The sequence below is a fragment of the Cavia porcellus genome, unplaced genomic scaffold, assembly GCF_034190915.1.
Source record: "Cavia porcellus strain 051 isolate PalLab524CR breed Dunkin Hartley unplaced genomic scaffold, mCavPor4.1 scaffold_13, whole genome shotgun sequence".
In the NCBI taxonomy this organism is placed as follows: Eukaryota; Metazoa; Chordata; class Mammalia; order Rodentia; family Caviidae; genus Cavia; species Cavia porcellus.
The window spans coordinates 52,677,498-52,698,883 of NW_026947496.1; the positions used below are offsets into that span (position 1 = coordinate 52,677,498).

The 21,386-nt window shown below is 41.1% G+C and overlaps 1 protein-coding gene across 6 annotated transcripts in view; it reads left to right on the forward strand.

Annotated features, from left to right (window-relative positions):
• The first annotated feature begins 596 nt into the window (after nt 1-596).
• The window catches only part of Mitf (melanocyte inducing transcription factor), a 198,710-nt gene continuing 177,920 nt past the window's right edge, over nt 597-21,386 (forward strand). For 3 of the 6 annotated variants that reach the window (XM_013156514.3, XM_063260242.1, XM_063260243.1), the window contains exon 1: nt 597-850. In XM_013156514.3, the coding sequence (XP_013011968.2) occupies nt 747-850 (104 nt within the window). In that variant the 5' untranslated portion in view covers nt 597-746. Of the gene's footprint in view, nt 851-1,345; nt 1,368-8,408; nt 19,213-21,386 lie in introns of those variants that run through there. The other 3 variants (XM_023566568.2, XM_063260246.1, XM_063260245.1) reach the window with 3 other exon arrangements.

Consider the following 21,386-nt stretch of genomic DNA (forward strand, 5'->3'; position numbering starts at 1 on the left):
ATCGCTCAGCTGATGCAAAGTACTATAAACGTTCAGTTTGGATTGGATCCGAAAAAGGATCGCACAAGACAACTTCTCCAATCCTGTTTTCATTACGGTGTGAAGGACTCTTTTCCAACCCGAAAACGAGTTGATATGTCTGGCAACCCAGGAAAACATGAAGGCTGATAGGAAGTTTTTGTATTTTAAAACAGGCTTGAATGCTAAAACTTTCTCGTGTCAAAACTCTTCCCTATTTTAGTTTTAAAATAAGGAGCCGGCGTGCCCTCGCAAATGTCTAAGCTGAAGGAGGCGGGTTGACTGTGCGGCAGCGGGCTGAGTCCGTTCTTATTAATATTAAATAGCCGCGTCTATACCCTTGAAGCAAGTAGGGAGAGAAGAGGGAGAGGAGCTGCTGACATTGACAATGAATCTGAACAGGAGTTGCACTAGCGGTGTCCACCACGTTGCCTCTCCGTCGCCTGGCCCTCTGGGATCTGTAGTTTTTCTTAGGAGCTACTCGCTTGAAGAACAAGGGAGCCTGATCCACAAAGAACTACAACTCCCAGAGAGTGCTGGGGCTCGGCCCCTCCCGCGCTGGTAAGAGTGTAAACTCACCGCGCGGGGGCGGGCGGCAGCGCGCGGGCAAGCGGGTTGGGCACTGCGCGGGGGCGCACTCATCTGGGGGACCCAGGCCCGGCCACCTTCTACGCGTCCCTTGTCTCTCTTCTCACTTTTGAGCAGTGGAAGGCCGGGAAGCGAAAGCCATGCAGTCGGAATCTGGGATCGTGCCGGATTTCGAAGTCGGGGAGGAGTTTCACGAAGAGCCCAAAACATATTACGAACTCAAAAGTCAACCTCTAAAGAGCAGGTGAGTGGGGACCGCTGGGAGGGGGCGCGGCGAGAAGCCGGCGCGCCCCGTCCTTGCCACTTGGGGCTGGCAGAGCTAGTGTCAGAGCCCTGAGACAAGGACCCCGTGCCCTTGTCCCAGGGCCAGGGCGACCTGGCCCCCGCTAGCTGGGAGCCGATCCTGCTCGGCCCGCAAGCATCTCGCTGTCCCATGGAGAACGCGCACTTCTGGGACGCAGCAGGCGGCTGGGAGCCGTGAGTCCCGGCGCGGGGACCCTGGCTTGGGGCTGCCAGCAGCCGAGCCTTGGTGGGGGTTGGGGAGCGACTGGGCGCGTGGAGAGAGAGGAGGAGTAGGAGCGCGACGCCGGGCCAGGGACCAGGTGGGATGCGGGAGAGTTTCTGCTGAACCTTTTGGCAAATTGCAGCTGACTGCGGGAGAGGAAGAGCTTGGGGATGGGTTGAGATGCGGCGTGAGAGGGGTACAGTGAGCCCGCCTGCTGCCCAGCCCTCTGGGAAGACCAACCCTTGGTGGCCACCAGGTGAGTCTCCAGGACTCCGCCTCCCACCTGCCGGACCACACTGGGGAGTGCAGGGGCGGGGCCTTCAGGGGCGTGGCTCCGCTTGCGGGTGCAGCCTGGCTTATCTAAACCAGGGGCAAACCCAAGCCTTTCTAGCCGCGGTATTATTGGGAGTGTCCCGTTTGGCAGCGGCAGGAGTTATAATTCACCAGGCGCTTCAGAAACTTTAGGAGCGCAGTGAAGACACCCGCTGATCTGGCGCCCCCGACACCTAGTACCACTTTCTTGACCACCTCCATTTCTACTTGCTTCGCCCATGCGCCCAAGGTGTTGACTCTCCCCTTTCTCCTTGCCCTGTGGTCCTCCCCGCACCCCCACTTCTTTTTTCCATGGGAGGGTTGCTTGAGGCTGTGATAGCATAGAAGGGTTTGTTTCCATCCCTCTTGGTGAGATAGGACTATATAAATGGAAGAGCTGGGCAGCACCGCTGTCTGGTTCCCAGCACTGCCTAGCTGTGTGACTAGGGCCTGTGTGGATGGGCCTGGCCGGCAGAGGAGGAAGGGGTTCCGAAATCAGGGAGAGTGCAAAAGGGCAACTGAGTCAGGAGCAAGGTGGTGGAATTCTTGCTTCTGGAGAAAACCGGTCTGGTTCTTGCTCTAACAGGAAGTGGAGCCAAGTGTGATTCTTTCAGGGCTGTGGCCAAACTAAGTTGAGGAAGAAAATCTGACAAGAGTCGATCCTGGGCAGCACTTACTGAAGCAGCTTTTTTTTTTTTACAGATGCTTAGTGCAGATTGGAAGGATGCGAAAAACCAGCCTTTAGCTGGTAGCTTTTCTTCATAATGGCTATTTTGTGTGTGAGCATAGATTGTGTGTGTTGGGGGTTGGGGGTTTTGAGTAATATTGTGTAAAGGGTATTGTTGGTTATGCTCATTGGAACTTTATCTGCATTTGGCTGAAGGGACTAGTGTTTTACTGAGCAGTCTCTGCTTTTGCTTCTATAAGCAAATGCTTACATGGCCAGAATGAGGGAGCGGGTGTGTGTGTGGAGTCCTGAAAGAAATGAATTAACTGGACTGTTTGGAACATTTTTGATGGTAGCTGATACATAACATTAAATGAGTTTGAGGGAGTGAAGAAAAATACCATCTGGAAAAACCCAGATGAGTGCCACTGCATTCATTTCGAAGGATTTGGGCCTGGTCTTTCTCAGAGTCAGCAGAAATTATTTGCGAGGTTGCATATCCTTGGTAGCTGGCTCACAAGCACATGTAAGGAAAAAAGTGGATATGTGGGAAGAGATGGCTTCACACGTTGATACTGGAAGCAGGTGTGGGACAGCAGCAGTATGGAAAGGAAGACTAAATTTAAAAAGTTGTTGTAAAACTTGTATGTGGAGCAGACACATGTTCTTTGAAATAAACTAGTTAAATAAAATCTGTGAATAAATGTAGAGAGTTGGCAGTGCTTCCCTATAGTGTTTTCTGCAGTTGTCTAAGGTACTGTCATCGACATCTGTTGTATGACATTGAAAGGGTTACACATTGTTTCTTAAGTATTTGCTCAGCCTTCTCACTTTTTACAAGTCCTGGTAGGGGAAAATTGTAGTTCAGAGATTAAGGCTACTGCAGTGGGATCATCTCTCAATTGTATTTTTCGTGTTGTCATCTGGAGTTGAAAATGTGTCCAGAATTCACCTATTTCTTGCCAGCTGTTCTGCCACCATTCTGAGCCAAGGAGCTATCAGCCCTCCTTGGGTTATTGTGATTGTCGCCAAATAACCACTTGCTGCCTTTTACGCTTACTCACTGAGAGTGGATTGTTAGCTTAGCCCAGGGTGTTCTGGTTAAAACTGATTTTCAACTAGGGTCCGTTTTTGCCCAGACTCTCCCTTCCCCCATCATTTGGCAATGTCTGGAGACATTTTTGATCACTGTAGTGGAAGGGGCTTGTTACTAGCCTCTAATAGATCCAGGGCCACTGCTTGCCAGTCTTAAGTACACAAAGCAGTCCCCACAAAGACATGTGACCTCAAACTGAGGATCAAGCTGACATGGAGAAATCCTATGTTAAAACTCAAGTCAGATCATGTCTTTCTCTGCTCAAAGATCTGCATGGCACCTAGTTTGTTGCAGTAAACTCAGAGTTCTTAAAATGGCATAAGGCAGGCCACATGGTCAGATTGCCTGTCAGCTTGACCCCATCTCTTGTGGCTTCCTGTGCTCCAGCCAGGTCGGTGTCCTTACTGTTCCTGGAAGGCCCATGTCCATCCACTTTTGGGCATTTGTATATTGCACTTGCTTCTGGCTGGCCCAGCCTTTGTCCAGACAGCCAGGGCACTTACTCTATGTGGGCCAATACGATCTTACTTTAAGTGTCATTGGAGGAGGTGAGTGTGGCTTTCTGTGACCACAATATTCACAGTTGCTGTGACTCTACACGTCTTTCCCTGGCCAGCTGTTTTTTTCCACAGTACTTATAAACTACTCTGTAATTTGCTGGTAGGTTATGTTTCTTATGTGTGTCTCCACGCTAGATTGCAGCTCTGAGGGAGCAGGGACTTCTTTCTGTTTTCTGTTCACTGTTGTGTCCTCAAAGCCTGGAACACACTTTCTCAGCCTCAGGACTTGGGATATTTTGTGCCAGATAGTTCCTTGCAGTGTGCTGCTCTCTTATGCAGGATGTTTAGCACCATCTCCAGTTTCTTCTTGCTAGAGGCCAGCACTGCCTCTTCCACCAAAAGTGTCTTCAGACATTGTCACGTGTCCCTCAGTGGGCAAAATCACATTGGGTTTAGAACTACTGGCCTAGAAGTATGTCTTAGCAATAAATATTTGTTGACTCTATGTGGCTGTGTCCCTTAGCATCCCATTTAGAGTAAAGAGCTTTTGTTTGGCGTTTAGCATTGTATTCCTTTTCAGTTAGATATCCTCCAGCCTGTCTTCAAAGGGAAATGTATGTGTTCGTCATTGGTGTTCAGGTCGGTATGACTCAGGTGTTTCAATGAGAACAGGCACATTTCATTTCCAGCGTCTTAATGTTAACCTTATCCTCATTTTGTTCACGTTAACTGGGGAGACCGTGTCATAGGAAAGTAGTATTATCAGCAAAGTTTCCAATGAACAATTGTTTGCACTTTGACTCCCCCAACAGGGTTTGTGAAACCTTTGTATGTGGCAGAGGAAGATGTCAGAGTGAATCCAGAATTTATACACTGGCATCACCATATTGGGGAAGTGAATGCGGAGCTGTGGAATGTGCTGCTAGGAGGTGGAGGTCTGGGTCTTACAGCGTAGTAGCAGCCACTTACAGTCTTTGTTTGATGAACTCAATTCAAGGTTTTGGGATTTTGTAGTTGATAATTCTCTTTTCCCAGGCAGATTTCACAATGGGCTTAATTGAATTCCAGTTTCTAAAATTTTGGTAGTGTTTTAGATAGTTGTTACTAAATTAAACTTTCTGCAGATTATGAGAATGCAAGTGAAAGGATGCGACAGTGGTCCCCACAGGTTGATTCAAAGAGAGCTGCAGGAAGTTTGCACAAATACACAGTGAGATGAGAAAGACAAGGACTGCTGTGTTGCAAGCATATTCACACACACTGAGTAGAAGGCCACTGCTATTTCTTGGATTTCTGCTGACATTTTTTTCCTTTTGTCTTTGTATTAAAAATGTCTTTTCTTTCATGAAATAATCTGTTTTTGTTAAAATTATCAATCTTTTGTTGGTTTCTGAAAATTTCTTGATTTTTTTTTTTGGGGTCTGTCCAGTCTGGAGAAGACCATTGGCACAGAGATTAAAGCCTTGTTTTGGTATCGGTGTCTTCCCGTAGGTAGCTGGGTGACCTTGGGCAGGTGGGGTAACCTCTCATTTTTCACATCTGCTAAATGGGGGCCTGGTTCCTAGGGAGCATAAGAGCATTAACGCTGTCGTTGACTTTGGTAATGGTGCCTGGCATGTAGGAAGTGCTCAGAGAATGTTAGCAGATGTGGTTCTTGGTATTTTCAGGAACTAACCCTTACGTGACATTCTGGAATGTGTGTATACTCCGTTGATTGTGGCTAGGTTCTCTAAGGCAAGTATTGTTATGCAATAAAATTTCCTCAATATTGCTAAAATCTTTTTTGTTTCTTTTCTAATAAAAGTGTTCGGATAACTTTTTTTACATTTTATATTTTTCATCTAATCTGTAAGAATTCCTTTATGCTAGTTAAAAAAAAAGCTAGCACCCATACCATCAGGACATACATGCAGATTCATTTTTAGCACGTATTTCTTGTGCTAGTACTTAAAAATTAATATCAATAATGATGAGTAATGTTTATTTAGTGTATATTGTGTGTCAGCCCTGTTGTGTTTTTACTTGCAGAAAATGTACTTAATTTTGCAAAACTTGCATATGAAATAAAAACAATAATAATTTTAATTTTAAAAATAGATAATGCTTAGCTAATGCTTATTGTGTGTGAGTTATTTTGAATATTTTATTTGCATTATTAACTCAGTTAATTCTCACTTCCGTCATGGGCATATGTGGTTTTATTATCTTCATTTTACAGAAAAGGAAACTGAGAGGTACCATGTTCTAGAAGGCGCCCTGGTCTGAACTGAGTCTGTTTGAGCCCCATGCTCTTGTCTACTGGTGAATAATACAGTGTGCATAATGGGGCAAAATCCTATGCTATATTACACTGTACCTTCTCCAAAACCTCCAGTTTGGAGGTATCCAGTTTCGGATTGCAGAAAGAGGAGACGTGGGTCCAGGTAATCATATATGGCAAAGTGTGGTCCCTGTGGGAAGATGGGTACCAGCATTGGGAATTCTCCAGAGCAGGGAGAAGGGTGTTGGTGTTGGTGGTGTCTGCTTTCAAGAGTAAGCAGCATCCAAACATGATTCTCTATGTGTTCGGAATCCTAGCAGAGAGACTTGATGCACATGCCGGGTGTAGAGGGGACCCATGGCTAAATGTTATTGTGGTGGCGTTGCCACTTGTCCACTCCATCTGTGTTCAAGACTCTTAGAGTCTCAATTACCTAGTTTCTTTCTGTCTCTCTTTTATCTTTTTTCTTCTGTCTTTCCCTTTTTTTTTTTTCTATTTATTGTTTATGGAGACACAGGGTATCATTGTACAGTTCAGGCTGCTCTTGAGCCCAGGTTGGCCTGGAACTGAGGCAATCCTCTTGCCTCAGCTTCCTAAATTCTGGGATTGTAGGTATGAGCTTCCATTCCTGGCTTTAGGGTCTCATTTTCTTTACCTGTAAAGTAGGGTCAGTAAAACCCATCATCTTAGAGTTGGTACAAGTGTCCAAGGTGAGGTCAAAACCATGTCAATGTATTTAGATAGCACCTTGTATTTTTAGTAAATGATGACAACTCTGTTCTGGTAGAACTTTACCATAACAATTTTTCCCTCCTGCTCATAATAACTAGTGCATATATAGAATCATACTTGAAGTAAAATAGGTAAGACTGTGGTGCTCTAACCTTGCAGATGATCACCTTGTACTATGCAGATTAGTTTTGTTGTGTGATTGGATGAAACATTTGATTACAGTGGTATTCTAAGTGTTCTAAGTGTTAGCTTTGTGTATTATTGGAGATTTCCTTTTTCTCAATTATCACTATTTATAGGATTTCTTTATGTCTAAGTATGTTTCATTCTCTCTGAGTTCTGCAGTGCAGTCTGCACAGGCTGATGTTTATATCTGCTCCAGTTGTGCAAGAAGTGGAAAATATCCTTTTTTTAGAACAGGTCACATGTGCTTACTGTCAGGAATAGGACCTCAGTGTAAAAAAATGTATCTTGGGACAAATCAAAGTTACTAAATTTCTCCCTCCAACTGCTTTGTTTCAGAGCTGGCAGTATTAGGATAAATAATAAGAAAAAATATGCCTTGGCTACTTTGTTTGTTTGTTTGTTAAGGACAACAAGCAAGGGCTCTGTGTGTGTGTGTGTGTGTGTGTGTGTGTGTGTGTGTGTGTGCGTGTTGCTATTAAATATAACTTAGATTTATCTAATTGGAATAAATCATAAAAATGTTGACTGTATTCCAAGTATGCACTATTTGGAGAAAATAATCAAGAAGGCAAGTCTGAGATATTAAATGCTGTAATCGCAAGCTTTCATATTGTAAAGGAGTCACTAGACACAGTTTGTGAGTCTAGTGAGCACTGTGTAGTATGAGGAAAAGAATTATACAAAGACATGATACTTGCATCTTTACTGAGGCCAAAGAGGTGAAAAGGCCTGTGTGGAGGTCTAGAGTCCCCATATTTCCACTCCCCCTCTATCCCAAGAATTTCAAAAAAGGCCTGGTTTGGCTTCTCAGTGGTAAGCCCATTTGTCTAGGTGGTTTCTTAAACATGACTTCTTTGTTTCTTGATCTTTCTTTTTTTGTATTGGGGATTGAACTCATAGCCTCCACAATAAGCTGCATTCCCAGACCTTTATTTTTAACTTCAAGACAGGCCCCACTAAATCACTGTGTTGCACAAGCTAGGCTCACATTTGCAGTCCTCCTGCCCCAGCCTTTCAGAGTTCTGAGATTATACATCCAGCTGGCTTCCTTCCTTCTCTGTTTTATATTTTCTTCCTTTGGCCTTTCATGCATGCTATGAAGAATAGAAAAGTAAACCTTTGGGATGTTCACTTGTGACATCTGTCCTGAGATGCAGGAGTGTGATGCTCCTGTCTTCAGGGGTTTCCAGGTGCTGGGCACTGTTCCCCCACAGGGTGCTGCAAGTGGTGACTCATTGGCTCTTTTCTGTAGGAGCTGGAAGTTGAATCTTGGTAGGCTGGAAGGGATGCTGGACTTTGTAGGAGTCAGGGTCATGGTGAGAAAAGCCCCAAAGGGCTGTAAATGGTACCTCAATATGACGTAAGCGAGGGTCCTTATTGTCCTCCTCAAGCTGTTTTTAAGCTTCCCTCAGTTTAAGCAGAAGGATAACTGAGATCAAATGGATCCAGATGTATCTGTTTTTCTCCATATCCTTCTCTTCCATCTTTGTTATTCTCCCAGTTATTTGTTAGGCACCAGAAGTGTGTCTGGCTTTGCACTGGCCATGGGGTATAGAGTTTCTGCTAGCATCATGCTTCCATGATGGAGGTAAGGACCTCCAAATTAATATAGATACCAAACACATAAGTGAGCAAGATAGTTTTTGTTAATTGTGGTAGAAACAAAATGGGGAATTGTTGGTAGAATGTGACTAGGAAAGAATCAGGGTTTATTAGTTTGGATAACCAGGAAGGATATCATGGAGGGAGTGATTTTGAGGTAAGACTGACTGTCTGATGCAAAGTTACAGGTCTTGGCACTATCAGTCATTGGCTCTGTGACTTGGACAAATCACACAACCTTTCTGAACTTCAGTTTCCTCTTCTGTAAAATGAGGCAGTAGCTACCTTGTAAGACTGCTATGAAGACAAGAGGTAATATGTGTGGAGCAGTGAACATTAGGTTGTAGTAGGTGGTTAAGAAGATTGTAGGACTGGTTTTGAATAGTGGAGAAAGAAATGAAGATACTGATCTTTGTTTTGTTTATAACGTGAATTATGTGTTTCCTTAACATCTAGTGGTCAGATTTTGTGCTTGTCTTTATAAAACTAGCCCTGGACTAAATGTGGAAATGTGTTTTGTTATTTGTTATTATCTCTTCTTTCTTCCAGAATCATCTTGGTCCATGCTGTGGCCTTGGTCTTCCCACTGTGGCTGCATTGAGTTCATATCTGAAGATGTTAGCTTAAGAGTAGGGCTTTAGATTGGATTTTGATTCTAGGTGTAAGGGGATGTACAAGTATGCAAAGGTTCAGCAGTGCCTCTATGTGCTCGATGTCACAAAATGTTCAGGCCCACCGCGAACACAGAAGCAGTGGAGAACTCCTGACTCTCAGTCCTGTGTCTCAGCCCTGGGTCACACTTCCTGTCTACACTGGTGCAAAATGTCACTGTAGGTGCAGAAATGAAAAGGCAAAGCTCTCCTCCCACACAGGATGCCAGCGTTCACCAGCCTTGACTTCCAGAGGCGATATTGTGTTTTTAATGAATGTCTTGAAATTTTTGAAGCATCTGGATTTCAGTAGCTGTGTTCCTTGATTCAGGTACCTAGGGAATGGTAACTTTCAAAAGGAAAGATCCTAGGTTGTGTGAGAAGAAATATTTTAAGTGCAAATGCTAGGTGTCTGAGAGCAATGGTAGGATTCTGTCTTATTAGAAACTGTGGCTTATTGAGCAATTTAGGGAAGACATCTGTGATCTCTGCCCTTCCTTGCCTTCTCCTTCCCTGTAGTAGATAACTTGCTGAATCATTTCTTTTCTTTTCCCATATGATCATGGACAGCAGTGGAAAAGTGGTTGTTCACACTGTTAGAAGAATGCATGGCTTGTATTTGTAGGAAACTTTCCTTCTGGGAAGCTTAATTTGCTACAGTGGGAAGAAGGTATGAAGCAGACAAGATTCATTTAGTGTGGAGGCTGGGGTTATATAATTTATATATAATTATGAAATGATAGTTAGGAATGCTGTATTTAGTTTGGTACTTTGGCTGCAAAATGTTCTTCAATATTAACTGGTTCTAAGAAGCATGCTTTATCAAAATATAGGTTTTATTTTTATTACTGAGGATTTGAAATTTTGGTTGAAGAAAATGCACATGAAAATTGTAAAGATGATTTTCGTATTTAACTCAGGGGTTAGTGTAATTCTAATAAAGTCTGCCAGAGGCCCTTATGAGAAGTGCTCCAGTGCTCCCCTTGTATGAATGCAGTTTCTCCTTAACTGGTAAAGACATTTCTCAAAAACTGAGTCCATGAACAAGCATGTAGATAAGTCAGTGCTCTTAGCAGTCACCCTTCCATCAAAAAAACAAAACCTGAGGGCGGGGGAAAAAACCCTGATATATTGCTGCCTTTCTTTTTAGTATTTATTTGAAAAATTTCATCAGAAGTGAAAAGGCATCACTTTAGTCAGCTTTGCTCAGTTGTATTCCTGAGCTTGTGTAGCAACACCATCTAAATTTAGGTGATTGGCTCCTTGACTAGTAGAAGCTTTTGCAGCTGATTTTTAATGCTTTTTTTGGCCAAGAAAACCGTGAGTAAACAATAAAATGCTATTGACCAGTTAGGGTCACTTGTAAGGAAAGAAGATGATACCAACTCTGCATTCCTGGAAGTCTAGTTATTTATTTTTAAAAGAAGATTATATAGTAGCTTATGTGAAGCAATCCCTGCAAATACAACCAGCTGGCATAATCCCTGGTGACATTCCAGATAAGTTTGCCCATTTGCTGCAAGGAAGTTTGTGCGGAAAGTAACTTGGAAGAGGTTGGCTCCTGACACATGATATACTGGACAATCAGAGGGTAGACTTTTTGGAACCATGCCTTGCATCATCATAACATACTAATTTCCCCCTGGTCATTCCACTAATAATATTTTTATCTAGGTAAACGCTAGATGAGCAAATGCCAAATGATGGGATCTTGGAATGCAGTTCTAATGACACTGATTATGGATGGAAACTTTAAATCTCTGTTGATTCAGAAACAAATGAGAGGGTTTGATGATGCTTACTTGGTCATAGTGTTGAAGTCACTAACATGCATGATTTAACAGGAGTTTAATGACAAGGACAATTAGTTATCGTTTGTTTTGGGGGTCAGTGATACCATCTGCCCCTCTGTTGTTTTGGAGTTCTGCATTTTGTACCCCCTTTTCTCACTCTTATACATATGCCTGACATCTTTCTAATTAGTTCTCACTGGCAGCCAGCTTCCTTTTTCTTGTGTGTTTCTTTGAGTGGACACTTTTGTCTATTAATATTTTCATTTCCAGATTCTCATATCTACTCCTTTCACATGCTCAGACTATGTTGTTCAGTTTCATGGCTCCGGCAACTGAAGAGAATTCAATACAAACCTGCCCTTATGGCCTTATCACTGGGATTGGTTTCAGGGAGGAGAACATCCATTTGTCAAAGTGAAATATCACTAATGTAAATCTGGAACTACCTTTCTTGAGAGAAATGAACTGTTATTTTTTAAACCAGTAGGCAATTATTATCAAAAACCATATAAACAGCACTCCCTTATTTTTACTAAATGTGTTCTAACTCAGGGAATGTTTCATTTCAATACAAGAGTAATTCAATATGGAGACCATTGAAAAAGCCTCAGTGCAGTTTCCCAAACCTGAGTGTGCAGGAGCACCCCCTGGAGGACTTCTGGGGAATAGCATAGCAATTTCTGATTGAGGTGCTGGTCTTAGGTGTAAGACTTCATCTGGAGTAGTTTCTCTGTTGGGTTCGGTGTACACCTTGCAAACCATTACGCTAGGGTGGTGTTGGTGGGTGATTTTACACAAGGAAACAGAAAACACTGCAAGATGTGAAATATAAATAATATAAACTTGGGCTTCCCTGTCAGGAGGCAAAATACTCAGATTGAATTTGGCTTGTAAAGTCATTTGTTGGTTAAATAACTAAGAGTTCAAGGATACAGATAGGGATAACTAGGTTTACCAAAGTAAGTTTCTATAAGTGTGATCTCAGTGATTTGCAGTTAACCCATTTTTATTATCATAAGGAACCCTGACCCAAACCAAGAGGGGGTGGCAGTTTACTCCAGATTCTGAGAGTGTGAAGCAGTTACTTAACACAAAGCATTGGTTAAAAAACATAGTGATGGTGCTTCAGGGCATGTCCACATGACCAGATTGTTTTTCACAAAACTTCTGCTGAGTAAAACTTGAAATACGACTGTCAGCCTGTTTTCCCATCTTTAATGAAATCCAGACAGTTTGTAGAGTGTGGGAGCTTCCAAAACAGAGGGGCTGGATGTCTGTGACCAGTCAGCACCCATTTCGTCACACATAAGGGTGTCTTGACATAACAGAGTCTTTCGCTTTGTTTGAATCTCACCAAGCTGCTTACTTCCCTTATGCTGAAGTAGAGGCCGAGAAACAAGGGCAGGGCCAAGGTTGGGTCAGACAAATAAAGTCTATTGAAAATTTCCAGACTCCTGTTTTCCCAGAAGTGAGGCTGTCTCTGTGCTTAATTCACTGAGTCCCACGTATTTTGAAATTTTTTTGTTATTGTTGTTGCTTCTGCAGAAAGAGCTCTGATCTGTTCTTGCTGCAAATTGGTTAAAAGTCCTAACAAGTCTTAACTTTGGAGTAAGACCAATTTGAATTTAAATTGCAATTTGGCCACCTCGTAACTTTGGGCAAGTTATGCTTGAGGCCCCTGTTTCAACACAAGACTAAAAGGAGGTAGTGGATAATAATATGTTGTTCATTATAGAGTAATTGTGAAAATTAAAAGAGATATATAAGTGGAGGGCTCAGCCCAAAATCTGATTCTTAGTTGACTTATTCTGATTACCTTCATATCCATGGTATCAATGAGGCTTTTGACCTGAAGTGAATTTTTAGTTTTGTACACCATAATAAAAGAGAGGGAATAACTCGGAGGCAATCAGCAGGAAGACAGGAAGAGTCAGGGAGAAAAGGGCCTCAGTAGTGGTCAAGTTGGATAATCAGCATCAGGGTCTTTTAGAGTTATTGCAGGTCAAACAGTGGGGGATTATGGGACTGCAAAGAGGGAGGTATTTAAGGACAGCAGGAGCTATTTGCATGCAAGGCGTTAACTTTTGTGTCCAGCACAATCTTTGTCTTTATCACTGTGTTTCCTTTCATCATAATAATAGACTGTAGCTGGGTGGAGAAATGAATAATAAGATGCACTAATTGGCGTTGCCCAATGCCATGGCATGAAGCAGCTCAGCACCACTGTCTTCTCCAGGCCGAGAAGTGTGACTGCTAACTGTCATCTGCAGCTTCATCTTTGTATTTATGCTTTAAACACCACAGGTCTAAATGCAGCCACCTTTAGCCAGTACAACTCACAAGGCCTTGCATTCTTGAACCTCAGGGTCATTAGATCTTTCTGTCCTTCTAGTATTTCCCCTTGGTATTGGCTATTTAGGAGACTAGAGTCTTAAGTTTTAAGATACCCCTCATCCTACCTACATGATAGTTGTCTTGTCTTCATCATCACGAAGTTTTGCTCCTAAAACCTGTAGCTGAACTAGTCACCAGAAAACAGAAAGGGATTAACGTGGGTAGTAACTATCTTTGTAGGGAACTTGCCTGTGTGTGGATGCCTTTGTCGGTTGCAGCTGAGTCCTGTTACCAGGGCAGCCAGGTGCCTGCCTCATTTTCTTTCTGTGAAGATACAGAGAAGTAATAAATTTGTTCTAGAGATGCAGTGGATGCCAGCTGCTGCAGGTGTGACCACATCTGGGGCTCTGCTTGCTCTACTGCATTTGTTGCCCATCTTTGCTGACTACTGCAGTTTTGTACTATTACTGGTGCCACTTCTATTAGAATTAGGAGTTTGCATAAGAATTGGAGATATGGTTAATCACGGTAACATTTCTGTGCACAGGTGCTGTTGACTCTCCCATTGCTTTTTTGCTGTTAAGTCCAGAGTTTAAAACACACCAGCTGAACAGACAGTTCTCAAATTCTTGGCAGTTTTTGCAGCAAGCTTTCAAATAGATCCTAGTGTAAGAGCAGCTCAAGAATCTTCCAGACCACTTCCAACTATCAATGGTGTGTGGCTGTGAATGAGGGTGAATTTCATTGCCACTTAATGGGATGGAGCTTGTACTAGAATCCATGCATACAGTTAGACAGACATACAGGATTCTCAAGGCAGCATTGTTCAGATAATTTCATCTTCTCTCTGGTATTAGAACTAATCTGAACTTGTTTCTTGGAGAAGTAGTTCCAGTCCTGAGTTTTATAAGGAAACAGAAAAACAACAACAACAACAACAAACCACAAAAGTTTCCCTCTTCCCACAAAATCAGAGGAAACAGGTACACTGAAGCACTGAAGCTAAAGGTATGTAGTGATGGATGCTTTCCTGTGGAGCTGCTGTGTTTGAAGGTTTTCTGAACACAGAAGAGTGGAGATTGAGAAGAGCTCTAGTCTCATGGGTTAATGAACTCTGACTGTCCTTGAGAGAATGGAGTGAAGTGGCTGTGTCGGCTGGATGAGAGAAACTGAGCTCAGATCTAGGGGTGGAGCCAGCCACAGAGATGGAAAGGGTGACTTTGGATGTCTTCAGTGTTAGATTCCTGGGGCATTTATTTGGGAGGATGATAAGATTTGCTTATTAATTTTATTTTCCCAGAGTCATTATTAAAATACTATTTGTAGCATCCTAGAGCAAATTTACTTGGCTCTGGAAGTGACATGATGTTTGAGAAGTGTTTACTGAGCCTACTTTAGAGCCAAGAGACAAAACTTGAGCTAAAAGTGTCCAGGTGAGCCTACTGTCTCCATGACAACTGAGTGACTGCTTAGTGATGATCAGATCATGAAGGGGCAGATGAGTTCTTTCTGGGGGAATAAAGAGCCCATTTAATGATCGTATCAGCCACTCTAGAAAAGGAATATGTTTTAAATGGTATTCATTAAAAAATGGCTTGAGTTGCCACTTAATTTGAAAGCCTTACTTAAAAAAATAATGTATATTTTAAGAAATCAAGCATCTTCTAGTTATAAATAGTTATAATATTTATTTTACTATCAGTCCCCATGGGAACAGGGAATTTGTTAGCTCTCTGTGTATCTTGACTATCCAGGCTGCTGAGTGTCCAATAAATTTTTGTTGACTAAAGAACAAAGAGGATGGATGCAGTCTTCAGTGTGTGAAAATGGGCCAGCAACTTTGAGGGACTCTATTAAACCCTTTCAGGAGATGTATAAAAATGATCTCAACCTTTCCTCTTACTAGCTATGGGTTCTTGTTAATTTTTCTGAAGTTCAGTATCCTCACCTAAAAAATGTGGCCTATCATAGAATTTCCTTTTTACCATAGTTTTGAAAATTCTAAGAAGGCAAAATATAGAAATGACTGATGTATTTAATTCCTCGATACAATAAGTTCATGGTTGTTACTACATAAGTAATGTCATAAAACGGTTCTGGTTACTAATGTTCTGTCGTCATTAAATTAGTGCATACTGAACCACTGCTACTAGAGAAATAGTAGCTAGGTTCCTGGGAGCCTCTGATGACAGCATTTTTGTCAACTAATCAGTGGATTACTGTTCTGCTTAAACAGTTTATTGAATATACTACATTACTGATTTATTAAAATTGAAGCACTCTAACTGGGTCTGAATGATGCTTATGTTTTTATTGGTATGTTTGTGTACATAATGATTACTTTCATTTTGAGGAATTGGAGCATGCACATCTTAATAATTTTGACTTCCCCTCCTCTTTTTATTCTTTCCTAGTTTCCTTTCCATTCTAAAAAGTCCTGTTTCCTATCATTTCTCTTTCATTTTGCCTTTTATATTATTTATATTTTGGACCGCTCAAAAGCAATCATGTAATATTGACCCTTCCATGTCTCATTTTTTTTTTTTAACTTGGTATTATGGTCTCAAGATCTATCCATTTTTTTTGTTTTTTTTTTCTTTTTCATTTTTATCGGTACCGGGGATCGAACTCACGACTGCCTGCTTGCAAGGCAGGTGCTTATGCCGCTGAGCTAAATCCCCAGTCCCCAAGATCTATCCATTTGAATGATGTTTATCTTAGTACAGTATTTTCTCCATAGGACACATCACAATCTCCTACACTTGGGCTCTCTAGAAATCACGTCAGCACTGTGCATAGGCACCCTTTAAATGGTGGAGTGGCCAACAAAACACAAAGAAATGCAGAAAACGTGTCTTTGAAAGAAACCACAGTATGCTACGAGTGCTGAAACCAAAAGGCAGATCATCACCCCCTTGCTTGACCTCAGTTGGAAATGTACACAGTGGGCTGCTCAAATTTCTGGCTATTCTGTGAATGCCCACATTTGACTATGAAAATGCTTCCACTGTTGATGTTTGGAATTGCAAATAGATGTTGGCAAGTAAGTAAATTCGAAAATGGAGAAATCTATGGATATTGGGAGTTGCCTGCTGTAAAAATTGTTTTCTTTCGGCTGTATTTCTCTAGCAGTTGTTTTTCTGCATAAAAACTTATTGGGAAGAACATTTTAAATACGGTATTATCAACATGTGACAGATTACATATGAAGCCACATTAATAAAAAATTTTCTGGGAGTCTCATCTTCTGTTTTTACCCATTTGTTTGCCAATAAAAATTGTCCTCATTTTCAGATTTTTAAAGTTGATGGGGGCTTCACTGTTTATATTTAGTACTTTTTATTTTGATATCATTTCTGTTGTGCTTTATTTAGAAGGGTGGAATGTGAGTGTGAGAATCTGGGCAAAGAGACCCAGAAATCATGAAGACTCCCAACAGAAAATAGATGTATGGCTGAGAAATTGTGGTGCAGGCTGTTTTGAGGTGTATATGTAAGGGCCTAGAGTTGAAAGGTGATGATTTTGGTTTCTTTGTGTATCAGAAATTACCATATTATAGTCATCAGCATAGTTGTCGTTGTAAACATCACCTGAGCACCTATTAGGAGTACTTACATTTCTTTTCAAAAGAGGGAGGGAATTGTGTTCTGTGGCCATTGCAAGTTGCAGAGCAAACAGACCACATAATTTAATAAAAGACAGAGAACACAAAGAGGAGCAGTACTAGTAACATCAGCAGCATGAAGCGTTTTAAAGCCATCCTTACACACTGTCTTATATAATGCTTTGCTGACCTCTTGCGTACGGTTTCCTTGAATACTATAAAAAGAAAGATTTGGGATGCAGTGTGCACACACATGTGTATGTGTCTGTCTGTCTTAGTCCTGAAATAAGGAAAGTACCTGTGTAATTTTTTTCAGTGTTAGAAATGTCAAGAAGCCAAAAGAGCAGTAATGAATAATTCGGAGCTAGGTGCACCTGCTATCCACCAGGTGTGAGGTGAAACATTTGAAATTCCTTACATAATGTAATTCTAACATGAGGTTTGTAGGATCCCTTTTATAGGTGAAGAGATGAACTTGCCTGTCTTCCGTCACTTCAGTATTTTAAATTATTCAAATAAACAAGATTTGAAACAAAGAGTGTCTGGTTTAAGAGCTCACTCTTTTCTTCCCCAAACTATGGTGGCTACCAGGTATCCTGGGGTTCGGAGGGAGAGGCAGGACAGGAAGTGATCATGGATGACAAGTCATGTTGATTTTGGAATGGCAAGAGGACTAGGTTTCTGATTAAGTAAAGACAAAGAGCTCAGGGTGTGGCTGAATATTTGAATCCAAAGTAAATAGGTACATCTATTAAAGGTGCTCACAGCATGCCTGTCTGTATAGTCCTTTGTTTTCAAAGCTATTTCAGAAGAAGGGAAGGAGGTAGACTGTGAAGGCTTCAAGAAAGGTGGCAAAAGATGGGCTCTTTCCCAAGGGCGTGGTGTGGAAGTTGTATGTTTTTGTCATTCTTTATTAAAGATCTCTCTCTGTCTCTCTTTTTAAATTTGAAACAAGATATCACTCTCTTGCCCAGCAAACTGGTCATGAATTGGTAGGTTCAAGTGATTCTCCTATCTCAGCCTCTCAGCTGCCCCAGTAGCAGGGACTGTAAGCAGACACCACAATGCCTGGTTCAAATATCATATATTTGAAGGTTGCTACCTGATGACCTTGAGAAGTCTTGTCTACATCCCCATCCATGTGTTCTACCACTGAACATGTAGCTTCTAGCATCTTGATGTTTTCAACTCATCTCTCTTCTCTTTTTCTGCTTCTTTCCCCTCCCAACCTGACTTGTTAATTGCTTTTCTTTTGTGTCTTCATAAGGTTGTAGCCAGGCTGTTCCATTCTGGGATGTTTATCTTTTACATGCCAGAGTTCTTGAAACACCATAATGTTGTGTAATGAGCATAACTTCTGCCTTGACATGTGGTGTTAAGAGCATTAGTCACTGCAACGTATTGAGTTAACTATTTTCAATAAAAGGATATAATGGCCTAACAGGAAGAAGGTATAAAAATTCTAGTTGATGGTTTTAATGGTGAGCCATATACTTAGTGGGTTCCATCAGTGATGAGTTAGAGATCCACAGAATAAATACAGAAGCATTCTTACTCTTAATGAGTAGAACAACAAAAAAACCACTAACAATTTTAAAAGAAAAGACTTTGTTCTCACACATACCAAGAGAAGCATAGTCTCTCTCTGCTTCTTTGCTTCTGTTCCTGATTCATTATTATTATTATTATTATTCCTTATTATTTTAGTTCCTTATTATTTTAGTTTCAGAATAAGGGCATAGAGAATATCTATAGTGCCATTAATCACATGTCACACAACAGTGGTATGTTCTAATCCATCACAGTAATCATTTTCTTTTCCAATGTAGTGTCTTGTAAATATTGATTATTATTTTTATTATCTAATTAGTAATTGATGATATTTTGGGGGTTAAAGGGTTTTTGGAGGGGAGCTCCATGTATTATCATGAAGTTTCTGTGTATCCTTTCCTTGGGGGAGTATTGATCTCTTTCCTCCCCTGTAAGGTGTTGAATTTGTTTGCAGTCATTATTCACTGAGTCTAGATATGGAGGTAGTTTTGAATGGGAGCCGAGTAACCTGTTGATGTAAAGTCTGTTTTACCTTCATGATTACCATCGTTGGCACCTCCCTCCTGCCTGGATGAATTCTCTGTCATTTTAAGTAGGCAGCAATTACTGGTTTGCTAAGGAAGCCAGCTCCTGCTGCCAAGGATCCTATTAATTATCACTGTATCTCTAATTTGGTCTTCCTCGTGTTGAGAGAAGGGGCATGTAAGCGTGTGGCAGAGTGTGGCAGGGTGGCTGCCATCACATCTCCGTAATAATCTCCTTCTGAGCTGGTTGAGTGGCCTCGATGTTCCCCCAAAGGGCCGAGGCGGCCCTGGTGAGTGTTTCCATCTCTCTTCTGTATGTGGCTTGGTCAGTGAAGTTTGGTGTGGTTTTCTTCTTGCTTTGATTCTGACATGAATACAAACTAATGGTTGGCCTTCATGCCGGGAATTCAGACCTATTTGTCATCTGTCCATGAACTCAAATGGGACACCTTGAACATACGTAAGTGTTTTTCCCATGAGCTGTTTTCTCTTCTTGTGAAAAAGAGACCAGGGAACTGACTCTGTGCTGTCTTCAAGAAGGTAATGTAAATGGCAGCCACTGTAACTCAGATTACAGCTTTTTATATGACACTTTTTTTAAAAAAGGTATTAATTTTTTTTTGTTGTTGTTAATCTTTGTTTAATGTTTAAACTCTGACTCTGGTTCATAAATGGCTGGCTGCTCTTCCGTTTTCCGAAATGTCCAGTTCACTTGTTTCACTGGACATTTTTTCAGAACTTCCACTAGATCATTTGATTAGGTTAGAGTGCTTATGCTTCCTTTTCCACTTTTTACTGTTATTTTTGGCGTTGTCGGTGTTTGAAGATGTAGAAGTGATTCACGGCAAACTGAATTAGTTTTCCATGTTTCCCAATGTGTTTTCCAGTCACCCCCAGGTTTCTTTTCCTCCTGTCAGATGATTCTGCACTTGAACTTCTGTCATTCTTGCTGGCTCAGTTGTAAATGCTGATGTCATCAGATTTCTTAAATTACAGCTGGTGGGGATTAACATAAATTGTAAAAGAATACCACTTCCTCATTTTGCTGTTTTTCTTGAATAATTATTTTCCTTTCAGGAGGAAAGGATTAGGGTTAGGATTTGGAAATAAATTCTCTGTCTTGAACTTCAAAAGACAATTCTCATTTTTCTTTTTCTGTTACTCTTTAAAGTTAATTTAGTGCTGAGGATAGATACTCTCATGTGCCCGGTAATAACCCCAGACAGACTTTCCTCACTCATGGTTTTGCACTTTGGACTGTCTGCTACCCCGGGTGAATAGTTTTGAATACTTCCCTTAAGTATGTTTCTTAATATAGAATATTTTTCTCAACAGTCTTGCCAACTCTAGGCTGTTACTGCTATTAGGCGAAGGTTTCTGATTTATTTACTAATTTTTTTTAGATCTTTTTATTATTTAAGAAATGCTTAGCTCTGCCCTTTTTGTTTTTCTTGGTTAGAATATAGGTGTTATTTGTAATCATTTTGAATGCTAGACACCTTCAAAGTTTTAGGTTGCTGACTTTCTACTTCTGGTTGCAACAATCAGAGGCTGGGGCTCTGACTTTCTTGTCTCTCGCCTTGTGGTTTGAGTGATGGTTCCATAAACTTTATCCTGTGTTCTCTGATCTTCTGGGTGGGACACTGGAAGCCACCTGGAAGTGGGTATAAAGGATGGCAAAGCCCTGTTTGGTGCTATTGATGAATTGCAGTCCTGTGAAAATAGAAATAGAAAGGGTTCAGCATTTGCACTTTCCTCTGGTGGTGTTTTTGCTTATTTTGTGTATTTAGAAAAAGCAACCATATGCAGACTGCTGAGTTACTCTTTTCCCTGGAATGGAAACCATTTGGATTATTTCAGTGAGTTTTAGCTAAGATTTGTTTGTTCACAGTATTAGTTTTGTTTTCTGGTGTCCTGTTTAGAATAAGACCAGAATGTATCTTTTTACTTTATGTAAATAAGTGCTACTCTTGGTGCCTTGGAATTTTGCAAGCCAATGTGAATTTGAAAAATCATATGTTTACCGCACAGAATGAAAATAGAAACTCTTTAGTGAAAATTATAGATATGCAAATATTTTCATCATGGGTCATTTATTTTCTCTGAAAAAGTTTTGACCAAAGTATTTTAAGATTTCAGAGCAATCACTTTTCCTGGTTAATTTGAGCAATCATTTTTCTTGGTTAATTTTCTTGCTAATTAATTTCTCATTTTTAAAAAGAAAAACAAGATTAAGCAGGATTTGCAGACCAAAATCATACATATTAGAATATTTGGTATAAGGTGGTGACAGGTTCTTTGTTGTTGTCTTTTATGAAGCAGTGAATTTAGTTTAACTTTGTAGGATTAGAGATAAACAGAATTTTCTTACTATAGAAAAAATATTAAGCCTTGATTCAAGATTCTGACTATGGGTTGAGATTGTTCAACTCTGAAACTTTTGCATTATAATATTGATATATTC